This window comes from Choristoneura fumiferana, chromosome 27 (assembly GCF_025370935.1).
Source record: "Choristoneura fumiferana chromosome 27, NRCan_CFum_1, whole genome shotgun sequence".
Taxonomy (NCBI): domain Eukaryota; kingdom Metazoa; phylum Arthropoda; class Insecta; order Lepidoptera; family Tortricidae; genus Choristoneura; species Choristoneura fumiferana.
In genome coordinates this window covers 7035379-7049174 of record NC_133498.1, presented here as the reverse complement: position 1 = coordinate 7049174, position 13796 = coordinate 7035379, and the positions used below count along the sequence as shown (strand labels likewise).

Below are 13796 nucleotides of genomic sequence, written 5' to 3'. Positions count from 1 at the left end.
TTAGTTTTAGTTTTATTTTTAACCGACGAAAAAAACGGAGGAGATTCTCAAGTCGACGCGTATATTTTTTTTTATGTATGACCACGCATAACTTTTTACAGAGTAGTCCGATTTTGATGATTCTTTTTTTATTGGAAAGCGTAGGTATAGCTCGAGAGTGGTCCCATTTAAATTTGGAAAAAATATTCCTACCCTAAGGGTAGGAAAACAGGGGATGATTGACTGTTCAGTCGCTGATTGCACTGTATGACCAGGCATAACTTTTTACAGAGTAGTCTGATTTTCATAATTCTTTTTTTATTAGATAGGGTATACCTTGAAGTTGGTATTATATACATTTGGGAAAAAACACCCCAAGGGTGGAAAAAAAGTATAAAATAAAAACTTTTTTATCAAAAAAATCGAACAGTCGAAAAAACTGAAAAGCAAAAAATAATACCTTTTTTGTTTGACCTTAATCTAGGTACTAGCTTGAAGTATGGCGTAAAAAGGTATTATTTTTTGCTTTTCAGTTTTTTCGTCGGTTCAATTTTTTTGTTAAAAAGTTTTTATTTCTATTATGATAAGTTATTTGTATGCTTTTTGCTAACAAAGTAGATACATGTAATTGCCTGAATAAAGCAATAAATTATTATTATTATTATTAACCGTGTTCGGTTTTTGTTCGCTTCCTAAGAAAGAAAGAAACATTTATTCACTTTTCGCAAAAACTTACAGCACATGGAGTATACATGTTGAAAATAAAAAGCAAATAAACAAAGAAAGTCTGCGAAATCGCGAAAAGGTCCCAGCTCAGCATAGTGTTGGCCGTGCAGGCCAACGCTGATGGGTTACTACGAAACTCGCAAATCGAAGTTCGTATCCCACGTCCCTTTCACTCGCGCATTAAATGACATAAGCGTCAGCGGGACAGCAACATACGAAGTTCGAGTTTTGCACTTGGGCACTTATAGGGCCTGGTTGAGCCTGGTCATCCGCTGTGATCGTTTGGCGACTTCACGGAAGGCGACAATAGACAAGTATTTAAAATCTTACATTATAATAAAAAAGTAAAATAAAATTACCAATGAAAACAAACAATATAAAATTTACAAAAGATAAGTTTATTGTACACTTTTTATATTTTGACACACACATACATCACGCATGTATTCCCAAATGGTATAGGCAGAGCACACGAAACATTACCGCTTCGGAGCCACTTTTAGCAATTTTAGGTTTTAAATTTGACAAAAACACAAATTTATTTTGAATTTTGAATAAATAATAATTAAGTATATAAAATAAAATACAACCATCTTACTCTATACGTTTAATATGCAGCCGCAGGGTTTTATGAACAAGTTAGACACTCTGCTTTTCACTACTATTGCGGGGAAATTATACAGCAATTTTAATACTTATAATAAGTTATTGAAATTGCCTACTTTTATTAACTTCTTAATAAAAAACATGGAGTGTGCATAAAAAAATGTGTTTCGAAAAATCTCACGACATTGCACGAAGGGGAGAGAGAGGGTCGAAAAATCACCAAAATTGGTTCACGTATAGGTTAGTGCGACCAGAGTTGAGGTCACGCAATGACAGCAGGATTTTGACATTAATTCATTCACTTCATTCATTCTCCTTTTATGCCATCAGTTGTTTTTGTAGTTGTGTGTGTAATCATTCAACTCTCGTGGCACTACCCTTAAAGAATGGATGCCCCCTTTAATAATGAATAATTATAATTATAGTCAGACATTTTTAACCCCCGACCACTTGTACTATTACCTATTCTGTGCCCCGACGCAAAATGAGGGGTGTTATAAGTTATAAGTTTGACCGCTATGTGTGTCTGTGTCTGTCTGTGGCACCGTGGCTGTTAAACAGGTGGACCGATTTTAACGCAGTTTTCTATTTGAAATCAGGTTTTCTAGCGATGGTTCTTAAATATGTTTCATCAAAATCGGTTTAGCAGTTTTTGAGACATTGCACTTTGAAGTGACATAGTCGGGGGTTCTCCAAACATTTTGTTGGTTAGGTATACTGTCGCGTAGTTGTGCTCTTAAAACCCTTTATCCGCAACTGCGCAATGAAACACGACTGTTTAATTGTTTTTAAAACGCACAAAGGAATGGCAGACAGCCGACCTGGGGGTTATCTGACAGTTAACATATTGCCGACCTTATCAGCGCGGAATGGAATTGAAACGACACTTGTTTCCTAATTATGACAGTATATTAAATAAGTCTAATGTTTTCCTTATTTATTACCTTATTTTTATTAAACAAGTTTACATTAATTATTAACCGATTAGAAAGATTGTACTAATGTCGTAAGCGGGACAAATTTCACGCAAAAAAGATGCAGATATGGATATTTGTATTTGTATCTCTTTATTGTTTATGCGAGCTTATCCCATAAGGGATCTCTTCCAGTTAACATTTGAACGAATGACAGGACAACAGAAATAAGAGTAGTAGTTGTGCAAATTGGTTGGACTTTGGCATATAACAGATAGTTTGCTCTTTATCCCGATGTTGCCAGAGATCGGATCGGATTTGGATTTAGTTCATGAAGTTAAAAAATTTCACATCGGTATTTAATTTGTCTTGGCATATACTACGGGTGGTCACCTTAGCCTCTTTAGACCCGGCGTCAAATGTTTTATGCAAGAATTGTAAACTTAATGTCAATATAGAAAAGTTGACTTTTGATTGGACTTGGATTGGACATTACGTGCAAAATTTTGTACGCGGGGATTTAGGAGGCTCGTTTTTTGAAGACCCCTAAGTGGGTCAATATGGCATTTTATGGATTTTTTGACCTGTGCATCCTGATCAAGTGGGTTCGATAGACTAGCATGCTCGTTTTAAGTTATTTAGTCTTACGTGACTTGGAATGAATAAAGCAGTGAGTTTTATTTTGTGTATCAAGGTCTGATTTAGTAACTTACAGCTGCAATCTTTTAATTGACAAATAATACTTAAATTAAAGTCAGTAGTGCATTGCAATTGCAGTGCCATATTTCCCGCGTTAAAAATTTTGCACATTATATGCTAAATTTCAATTTTACTGGGATTTAAGCGGTTAAGGGTAAAAAAATGTGAAAAAAGGGTCACGTAGTATGCGTAATTTCTTAAGACAACTGTGCTTCCCTTAACCAGTAAAAACGGGTTAAAAATCATCATTGAAGTGTAGAGCGGGCAAGCGCGTGCGCCGGCAATTGATTGTTTGTCTGACATTGGGTTACGTAAGCTAAACCACGGCCTTCCTTTCCAAATAGCATTGTTGACTGAAAACGCTGGCTCAGGTAATTCGCCATTTGTCATAACTTAAATACTGTTTCAATGGAGGTTAGGATTGGTTAGAGAACTCGACTACGATGCTTGAGGTCCCGGGTTCGATCGCCGGCCGGGGCAGATATTTGTATGATTAATACGAATGTTTGTTCTCGGGTCTTGCATGTTTAATATGTATTACTGTATGTATTTATCTATATAAGTATGTTTATCCGTTGCCTAGTATTTGGGACTAGATCAATAGTAGGTATCAAGCAGTGGCGGATTTATGTTTTTTATGAGTGTAGGCCACTTTATATCCGCCGCCCTATGTAATTTCTAAAATAATATTTTTTTGAAATCTGCCGCCCCTAGGCCGCGGCCTATACGGCCTATTTATAAATCCAGGTCTGGTATCAAGTGTCCCATGTTATTTATTTATTTATTGTATTGCTGACAACTTCATTTGGTACCGGTCAGTCGTACTTTCTTACTAATACAGGTGTTAATTAAATAACTGAAAAGCTGAAAATAGTTTGTTCAGAATCGAAAATAGAATAGATTACATTATACTTTAATATAGATTTTGTTTTTTTTAGTCCTCTTTTAACTGTCTGCAATCAAAAAATTACGAATGGAGGATGGCTCCTTCCTATTTAATAATATAATTCTGGCTGTTTTTCTGTCAATTTCATTTTGTTCTAAAACGGCAAAACACAACTTACTTACTTACTTAATTTACACGTTGTCAGTTGTGTTATTCTGTTTGCAAAATATGCGAATAATTAAGGTATCCCAGTAATATAATAAATGCAAGAGTTTGTAAGTCTGTTTATTTATTTGTTTTTATTTGTTTGTTACTTCATCACGTCTAAACCGCTAAACCGATTTTGAAGAAATTCGGGATACAGATAGTATGAGTACCGGGGAAGGACATTGGATAGTTTTTATCCTGGAAAGTTGCATAGTTCCCGCGGGATAGTGAAAACCAAGTTCTACGCGGACGGAGTAGCGGGTAACGGCTAGTTTAAAAATAAATGCAATAAACTAACGTAGAATAAAAAAGGACTTCGACTTCGCTGGTTCGGCCACCTACTACGAATGGGAGAGGATCGGGCTGCCAAAGGGCGTACGTGGGACGACCGGCTGGTCGCCGCCCGGTTGGGCGACCCAGGTACCGCTGGGAGGACAGTGTCCAGGCGGATCTGCGACGTCTCCAAGTCGACGACTGGCAAGAGGCTGCGCACGATCGGGACAGATGGCGTGCTCTCGTTTCGGAGGCCAAGACCCTCTTTGGGTCCCAGAGCCAAATTAGTTAGTTAGAATAAAAAAGGTTGTTTTTTGGGGTGTCAGAGGTTTTTAGTTATTTAATTAACACCTTGTGTATATACATATATTACTATACACTAGTTAAAAAAAACATATGGGCCACTTGAGTTTTTTTGGTAAAATGAAATAAAAAAAATTGTTTGCGCTTTTATCTAAACATATTTAATTGAATAAAAAATATGTATATGTGGATTGTGCTATATTGTGCATATGATTATATTCGTGTTATCAATGACTCTCCGTGGGTTTTTTCTTTCGGGTAATATACAAGTTTGGGTATTAAGTATAGACTGCGGCCTGAACCCAAATAAAATGGGATAAAAGTCAGGATCAAAAAGAAGACTACTTAAGTATTTTTTTAAACAACATTGGCATACTGACTTGTATGAATCCATGCATTGTTATATTCTTTATAGCGTACTAAATGAAAAACATAATAAATTATGTCTCGCGAATCTTACGGACGTTAATGACAGTTAAATGCATAAATGTCTCATTAATGTGAATAATTATCATTATTTATTAGTTTATTGATTGGTTCATGACCATGACTTGCGAAGGAATACCGTTGATAAATGGAATGTGTGAATGAAAAGAGAAATTAGGATTTCAATAAATGGAAGCAATTTTTTCTTTGATTGAAGGGTAGATATATAGTTTTTTTTCTTTTCCCGCAATAATTACGCGTTCAGTTACGTGGGTGCACACTCACCGGGGTTCAGCTGAAAACCAGCGCTGCAGCCCTGGTTACAGGGCTACGGCACATGCTGAGCTGAGTCCTTTTGGCATCACACTACAGCACAACGTCTCTAATTTTTCTCTCTTCTCCTATTTATGTTATACTGTGTTTTTGTTGTCAATAAATGTTGTGAGTTTGTTTGAGATCTTGGGGGAGTACCTTGAGAGTAAGGGCTGGGTCTAACTATTATTAGTCGAAAATACAAACTGAAATATAGATGCACAGAAAAACCAGAAAAATAAGACCCGCGCTGGGAATCGAACCCAGGTCCTCGGCATTCCGTGCCGTGTGCTATACCGCTACACCACCGCTGGACAACGATACAGACACGAATTTCTCCTATGCACCTCATATCTCAGCTTGTGTTGTTTCTTATTTAGCCACTTAAGCAGCGACACTATATTTCTATATTTCAGTTTGTATTTTCGATATAGGTTTTACGGGATGACCGTAAAAGTAACAAAAAAATTTGGAATTGAAATAAAAAATACAAAAAGATTCCAAAAAACCAATCTTAATTATTAGTCGACCAACAGATTCCTACATACATAGAAGTACAACTGACATTGAAGCATGTATTTGGGCGAATAAGTTTTTTTTGTTTTGTCATGTTATTTTGGAGAAGACACGTATTTAAATAATAAACAAAATTTAAAACAAATAAATATATCAATAAAAACGACGTTAATTGACCAATAAATAGATTTCTGCAAAAAACTAAACAGTGTAATAAGAACGTACAAAATTATGCAAATAAACTTCACCCTTCGAGCTATGGCAATATATACTATTGCATTGCACCGACTTTAATTAAACAATTACTTGTAAGTAATATAATATTTTATTAGGGGACGCTCGATTTTAATGAAATTTTGCGCTTTAAAGTTGAATATTTTGCATATCAAATGAATATTTATGCATTTTGACCAATATTAATTTCGAGCTACATGTGATTATGCGTGGTATGATACGTTCTTCGTAATAATTCTGCTTTTCTTATAAATGTTTGAAATACATATACCTAACAAAATTTATATGCTCTATCTAATGTAATCTGTAATAAAATATAAGTATGCATCAATCATTGTTCAAATAACTTGCTTCTTTATAATTTTATACGTTGCAATGAGATCGACGTAATAATTAAGTGAACGTAATTATGATATGTGCTAGTAATTACGAAGTTTAAGATGCTTACATCTTTAATTTAGGTCAACACGCATTTTAGCGTTGCAGCGTGCTTTAACCTTTTTTTTCAGCGTTCGTAGAATAAAAAAATCTTGATTTTATAAAAAACTTTTTCAGAATCAGTAATAGGTAGGTTCAGCAGGTAATTATAAATATTTTATTATTTTTAAATGTATGTATTCTTTAGAATTCAAAGGGACGGGGGGGGGGGGGCAGGACATGCCAGTAGTGGAACACAAAATAAGCAGTAAAAAAACTCGATTTACTGTTTTTTTTTACTTTGCCTTGTGTTGGGAGGTGGTATCACTGGAAGTTGGTATCCTTCCATTTTGCAGAATTATATATTTCCAAAAAAACCCGTGGTGGCCGAGGGGTTTGACCTGGCCTTTCAAGCAGAGGATCGTGGGTTCAAACCCCGGCTCGCATCTCAGAGTTTTTCGTAATTCATGTGCGAAACAATGGTGTGTGTAAAGTTCCCAATCCGCACTGGGCCCGCGTGGGAACTACACCCCAACCCCTTTCATTCTGGCTGGCATGATGATATTTTTCCAAATATTTCATTTGCGCAACTGTTTTATTTCCCAACTCAATATTCTCCGAAACAAAAAAAAAATCATTGTATTTTCTTTTGATTTTATAGAGCACAGTGGTTAGGTTAGGTTTGTTATATGAAAGTTCCGAAAAAAATATTGTTGCAGAGAAAATCATGAGTTGGGAAATAAAACTTCAGCGGGTATTTCCCAAATAACACCCAGACATGCGCATGCGAAAACGTAAACAACTAAATAACCTATAATTTTGAATCGCGTAAACTCCCAACAGTAAAAACTAACCAAATGTGCATTTTACAGCCATAAAAGATCGTTGATAAGGTTTTTGTCAGCAACCAACTGACTGATATGCGAATAAGGCATTCGAAAGGTCATCATCATCATAGCCTATATACGTCCCACTGCTGGGCACAGGGCTCCTTTCGGAATGAGAGGGCTTGAGCCGTATATTGGGACGTTTTCCTTCACCGTAAACTCGTAGTAAATTTCAAACTTATTGAACCCACTATCCTCTGCTTGAGAGGCCATAGGTCACATCACTAGGGTACCTCTATGACACTCAATGTATACGTGCACCAAATTTCAAGTCTTTAATTTAGTTCCAGCGGTTTGGGCTGTGCGTTGATATATCAGTCACAGATATAAGTTTTATTTAGATAAAAATAACTATTTGAATTCTGAAGTAACTTGCAAGTTGCAGTTTTGCAGGTGGCAGGACCTTGTGCAAGGTCCGCTCGGATTGCTACCACCATCTTGCTCGCTAATCCTGCCGTTAAGCCAGTGTTTGCACTGTTGCGTTTCGGCGTGGAGAGTAAGACAGCCGGTGAAATTACTGGCACTCGAGGTATCCCATCTTGGGCCTCTAGGTTCTGCTGCATCTGCAATTCCCCTGGTGTTACAGGTGTCTATGGGCGGTGGTGATCTCTTACCATCAGAAGACCCACTTGCTCGTTTGCCAACTTCGCCTACCAGTCGAATAAAAAAAAAACCTTATATTGGTATATATAGGTATATTAATTACCTTATATAGGTATATTAATGTGCGTTAAGAGATATCTCTGTTGCATTATAAATTCAAGCTACTTCTATAGCTGGAAGTAGGTGAAACTAATAAAAGGCGTATACCTAGTAAATAAGTTACAACCGCGATTTTATTCGTTTTAAAATGAAAATCGATTTGTGTTTGATTAACATGTTATGCTGCTTAAATGTTAGTACCTGGGCGATCGAGCTTCGCACGACCAAGCTAGATCGTTTTATCATCCCCGAAAACCACTTCATACCAAACTTCATCGAAATCGTTGGAGCCGTATCCGAGATTCTGATTATATATACAAGAATTGCTCGTTTAAAAGTATTAGATAGATAAAAATTACATGAGGTTATATAATATAATTATAGATGCGGAGTGTGTATGTGCTTATCACTTAAACTTGTTTAAACTTGTTTTTTTTCTTCCGTAATATTGCTTATGGTATGTCAGATAGATGGACGTCTGGAATAACATAGGCTACTTTTTATCCCGCTGTTGCCACGGGAACAATTTAAAATTTCATCCGGAACATGAAATTTTCCGCGGTTTTATTATGTAACTTAAATTAAATTCACAATGTAGTTTATTAGGAAATTTATGCTTCTCGGGATTCAGCTGCTAGTTCTAATGGCTTATAGGTACGCGTGTGAAACCATAAGTAAAGGCTACTGAAACATACTTTTAATGCATATGCGATCGATATAGCCGATAAGAATTATCGGCCACGAAGCAGTAATTAATATGTGATTGTATCGGAAATAAATGAATCATAAATACGCCCCCTTTTTCTAGAAATTCTTCACACAATTAATAGGTACAGTATGTATGCATAACGGTTCATCGTATTTTATCGTTGTATTTGTCAAGCTCTCTCAATTAGCTTCCGTCATCGAACAGCGCCGTTTTGACATTTGACACTAAGGGGCTGTTTCACCATCCATTGATTAGTGTTAACTGACGGTTAAATGTGATGCCATCTCTATTTGTTTTGTTCGAATAGACGGAGACGGCATCACATTTAACAGTCAGTTAACACTCCAATGGATGGTGAAACAGCCCCTAAATAATAAAGTTCCATATGGCTATGAAAATGTCAATCATTTAATACAATAATTGATTGACACTTCGACCTTCGGCTACCGTCGTACTCCGATCGAGATCTGACCTTTACCGATGGATTTTCATTTTGATTTTTTTTATTATGTATTATATCAATATTTGTATTAAATTTTATATCTAAGTGTCTATCCTATCTATACAGGGTGTGTTAAACTGGTAGTTGTAGATAGGATAGACATAATAAAACCGCCGCGTCTACCCGGCATTTTGTCTCTTTGTAAACATACTTATTCGTAATGTTCAATAAATAATATTTGCATTGTATATTCTATATTAGGTATGTGCGTGTTGTATAAGAGATTATACGCAGCTATTATGAATTACGAACGAAGGCTGCAGAACATCTTGTGTGGCCTTTACCAATAATTTAACTGTATGTAACTATGTCATTACACCTTGCGAGTAAAATTTAACTACAGACTAACATTTACCTTGCACGCGTACTATGTTTTTTTATCTGTGCTAGTTTCTGTGAGCACACTACGAAGTGAAAAAATCGAACTTCGATATTGCTGTCCCGCTGATGCTAATATTATTTAATACGGGAGTGAGAGGGATAGTATGATACGAACTTCGATTTTCGTAATAGCCCCCAGGCTAGTTGGCGCTAGTATCATGACATGAGGTCTGGTTGACAACTTTGACATTTGTGTCAGATTTGCATGTTAGGGATCGTCATAAAAATATAGTAAATTGGTCTTCATTAGAAGCAAAACAATAAAAAAATTGTACCCAAACAAAAAAAATACATCACATTCATATTGTGTAATGGGTATGGATATGTAGACATGTATTTTGAAAATTTGGATATTTTTCGTTCCGGTAAATTGCATGGTTTCCGTGAGAGTAAGACGAATTTTTGACAGATAAAAAGTAGCGTGGAAAACAAGAAACAGAATATATACAAATGAAAAGTGTAATTTTTATTATGTTAAGCAGTATTATAGAGTATATACCTGTACTCTACATATTTGGCAAATGGTTGTCTGTTTTCAAAGGGATCGCTTTCAAGCTTTTAAATTTTAAGACAATAAAAAAAAATTGTACTGTATTATACTTATTGTATATTTTGTATTATCTGGTACCTACAACAGTAAGTACCAGTACCCTTAGTGTAAGTTTTCGGTTACAAAATACGTCTCGATCGCCTTCGCGTTAAAATCTCAATTTGTAGGGAAACACGAACAGCGCCTCTAGCGGAACGTTTGCGTTTGTTTGTGCCATGTGATTTTTAGGTTAGAATCGTATGCGCAACTTAAGTGGCAGGTTGAATTAGGTTCAATGGGTTTTGTGAAGCTACGTCTGGTCTGGCGCACTTCCTTTTGAATCGGACCTGAGCCATTACTTCCAGGCGACCTTTGATATATTTAGGTATTTGATCTGACTTGATATAAAATAAAATAGATAAATACTATGGGAACAATTGACCTAGTCCCAAACTAAGCAAAGCTTGTACTAGGCAATGGATAAATATAATTATATAGATAAATACATATTATTATTAAACCTCTATGACCCTAGAACATATATTTGTATTATTCACACAAATATCTGCCCCGTGGTCAGGTTCCTAACCACTTGGCTATCTGATCGTCTTGGTAAATGTGAATTCACATATATAGATATGGGGGATATTGACATATATATATTGGTAGTTCTTGACCTTTGAATGACCTTACGATCATACATACAATATTACAACGCATACAGTGGCGTAGCTAGGTGTGCAAGGGCCCCACTGCATAAAGAATCGGGCCCTCGCCCCCTCTTTCCACGTAACTTGAACTTATATTGGCCTTCAAAAATTTTTAAAAAAGTGGCTCGAGCCTGCTCACAAGATTTTTTGTTCTTTTATGCTCCTCTCTTTTCAAAGCTTAGGTTAGAGGGCCACCTGAGGTCCGGGGTCCTGATGCACTGCACCACCTGGCCATATGATAGCTATGCTACTGAACGCATACGAATACCTTGAAAGGTTTCAAAACCCTTTGTAATTATGAAGAGTAATCAAGATCACTGAAAATAGTTCCAATTCTCTAAAACTCTTCAAGAAATCTGACCCTTTCTTACAATATTCTTCAATTTAGGCTGTAACAAACACGAATGTCAAAACTTCTACATCCTGTAAGAGAAAACTAGTTTTAAAATACAAAATTCTCCTTCAGGTAGTCGGGTAAAAAGGTAGTGCTAGTCGGACTGGCGCGCTGATGTTTCCTTGCAATTATAAAAGGAGTACGCTAAAAATAAGGTTCTTTTTTTTTCATAGTACTTTTGGAAAAACAAGAAATACGCGTTTATCATAGAAAATGTATGAAATTTAAAAAAAATGTGTACACGGAACCTTCAGTTCTCGACTCCAAATCTACAAATATAAATATTTTGAATTGGAATTTGACATTCTTAGCTTTTTTGTATATTATTATTATCATATTATATTGTATGAATCTAACTTTGATGACTTAAATATAAATTCTTGCAACTTGACATTTATGTAAAGTATGATGTAGGTACTTAATATCATATTGAATGAAGAAAAAAAAACTAAACTAACTTAAGAAATCTAATAATATCTCAATTGAAATGAAGCAGTCAAAAACAAATAATAAATCAAACAATGTAGCGAACAGCTGATCCAGTCAGTCGTATTTACATTCTATGAATACATAAACCGTATTACACATACTTCGCAATGTGTTTATATAATATATTGGCTGCCTAACATTGTGATTAATAGAGTATTTCAAAGAAATTCAGAGAAGCTATTATTTTCCGCGTTTGTGAATAAATAAGAGCCAAAGTAGAACAATTAATTATTGAAAACAATTAAACTTTACACGCAGCTTCGCATTTAAAATTTGAAATTAGGAGATTTTGCTAAATCCCCAAAAAAACACAACACCCTGCAAAGTTACGCGTCGATTATTAAAGCAGTTGATATTTTGGGACATCTAGTAAAAAAAAGTAGTTTTACAGTGATGTCAAAAGTTTTTTTTTGACGAAGATTTACCTAACAGTGTTACGGAGATAATATTAAAATGATTTTATATTAATTCGAGATATTCATAAGTCCCAGAAAAGTAATGAAATTAAACAACAAATATAAACAAATGTGTTGAGAGGAGTGGAGATTAGGTACAGTCAAGGAAACTGAATCACGTCTAATAATGTCATGTTGACATCCCATACATTTTCCTAAGAAATCATAGCGAAACAAAAAAAAAGGTTTCTCCTTGGTGATTCAGTTTCTTCGACTGTACCTACAGATAATTGGCATCTGTAGTTATTTATTAGACTGTTGTCAATATTTATATTATCGATGAATATTTATATAATAAATTGATATCATTTAAAGACAGTCCAGATTTTCCGGTGCAATGACGTATTCAAAAGACATAGGTAATACATAACAAAAATAAAATATGTACAGTCATGCTGTCAGCTTGTTTGTCTTCGTAAACATTGACACCATTAAATGTCCCCATGTATTTGTGTTTAATTTTATTTGCCTTATTACAAATTTCCTTGTATAAAACCACCAAAAAATCACTAAAACCTCTTTGTTTGCAAAAATCTCACTGGTCACTTTCCGCGCATCACAAAAATATTTCTAAACTGAAAACCACGGAACAGCCTTAAAAAAAAACTAACCTCGAATTCTTGGTAACCTTGGTTCCGTTCGCGCCAAATTCGATCTCACTCCCGCCAAAACTCCGTACTAGCGGTACGTCACCCTCTGCCATCGTGTCACAAGTTTTGTAATTTAATTTTAATTTCGAATGCACTCGCGTCGCGTGTTTTCGGCCAGCCACTGGCGACTCGACTGACGATCGGTTTATTGATGCGAGTTAAGTGATGAGCCACTAGTGTCGGATAACACACTCGGTTTGTTGTGCTATGATAATTGGATGCGTTCAGCAGTATGTTGCCAGTTTTAAAATATGTATGTTGTTTATAAAAAAAAAACTCTTATTTGATTCACAATGTCTATACCTACTTTAGGTTATGAAATGGTATGCTGTTGATGAGAAAAAAATATTTTGCAATAGAATTTTGTAATTAGTTACGTTACCTGTTGATGGATTCCATTTAATTGAATGATAATAATTGTACCTATACAATAATAATGGTGCGAGAATTTAAAAAGCGTTGTTTAGAAGTCAATGATGAAATACATGTGTATTCCATTGACAATATTAAATACCTTACTAGGGAAAATGTCAGTATATTATGTATGTATGTAAATACTTTATTGTACATAAAACACCAAAACAAAAGAGTACAAAGGCGAACTTATGTTATTATTAGCTTAGCTTAAATCAGCGGTTTAATGACCAAAATTTTTTACAGCAGGTGGCCTAAAATTTTAAAATAAAGTTATTCAAATTAAAATATCTTAGGTAAGATGAGTAAGACAGTAAGTACTAACGAAATAAAAAAGCAAATAACAAATAATTTCGTCACTGCCATTTTGGAGTCATTTGTATACGTCATAGTCATTCATTATATATTCACAGTTAAATAATCAGCCGTTATTTATAGTTTAACGACCTAAAAATACCTTTGATTTAAATTTCGCA

The 13796-nt window shown here is 35.2% G+C and overlaps 1 protein-coding gene across 2 annotated transcripts in view; it reads right to left on the bottom strand.

Annotated features, from left to right (window-relative positions):
- Positions 1-13796, bottom strand: part of ced-6 (PTB domain-containing adapter protein ced-6) — an 87745-nt gene that overhangs the window by 56593 nt on the left and 17356 nt on the right. Inside the window, exon 1 of one of the 2 annotated variants that reach the window (XM_074108791.1) lies at positions 12868-13059. The exons of the other annotated variant lie outside the window; for it this stretch is intronic. Within the exon in view, the coding sequence (XP_073964892.1) occupies positions 12868-12959 (92 nt within the window). The 5' untranslated portion in view covers positions 12960-13059. Of the gene's footprint in view, positions 1-12867; positions 13060-13796 lie in introns of those variants that run through there. 2 annotated transcript variants of the gene reach the window in all.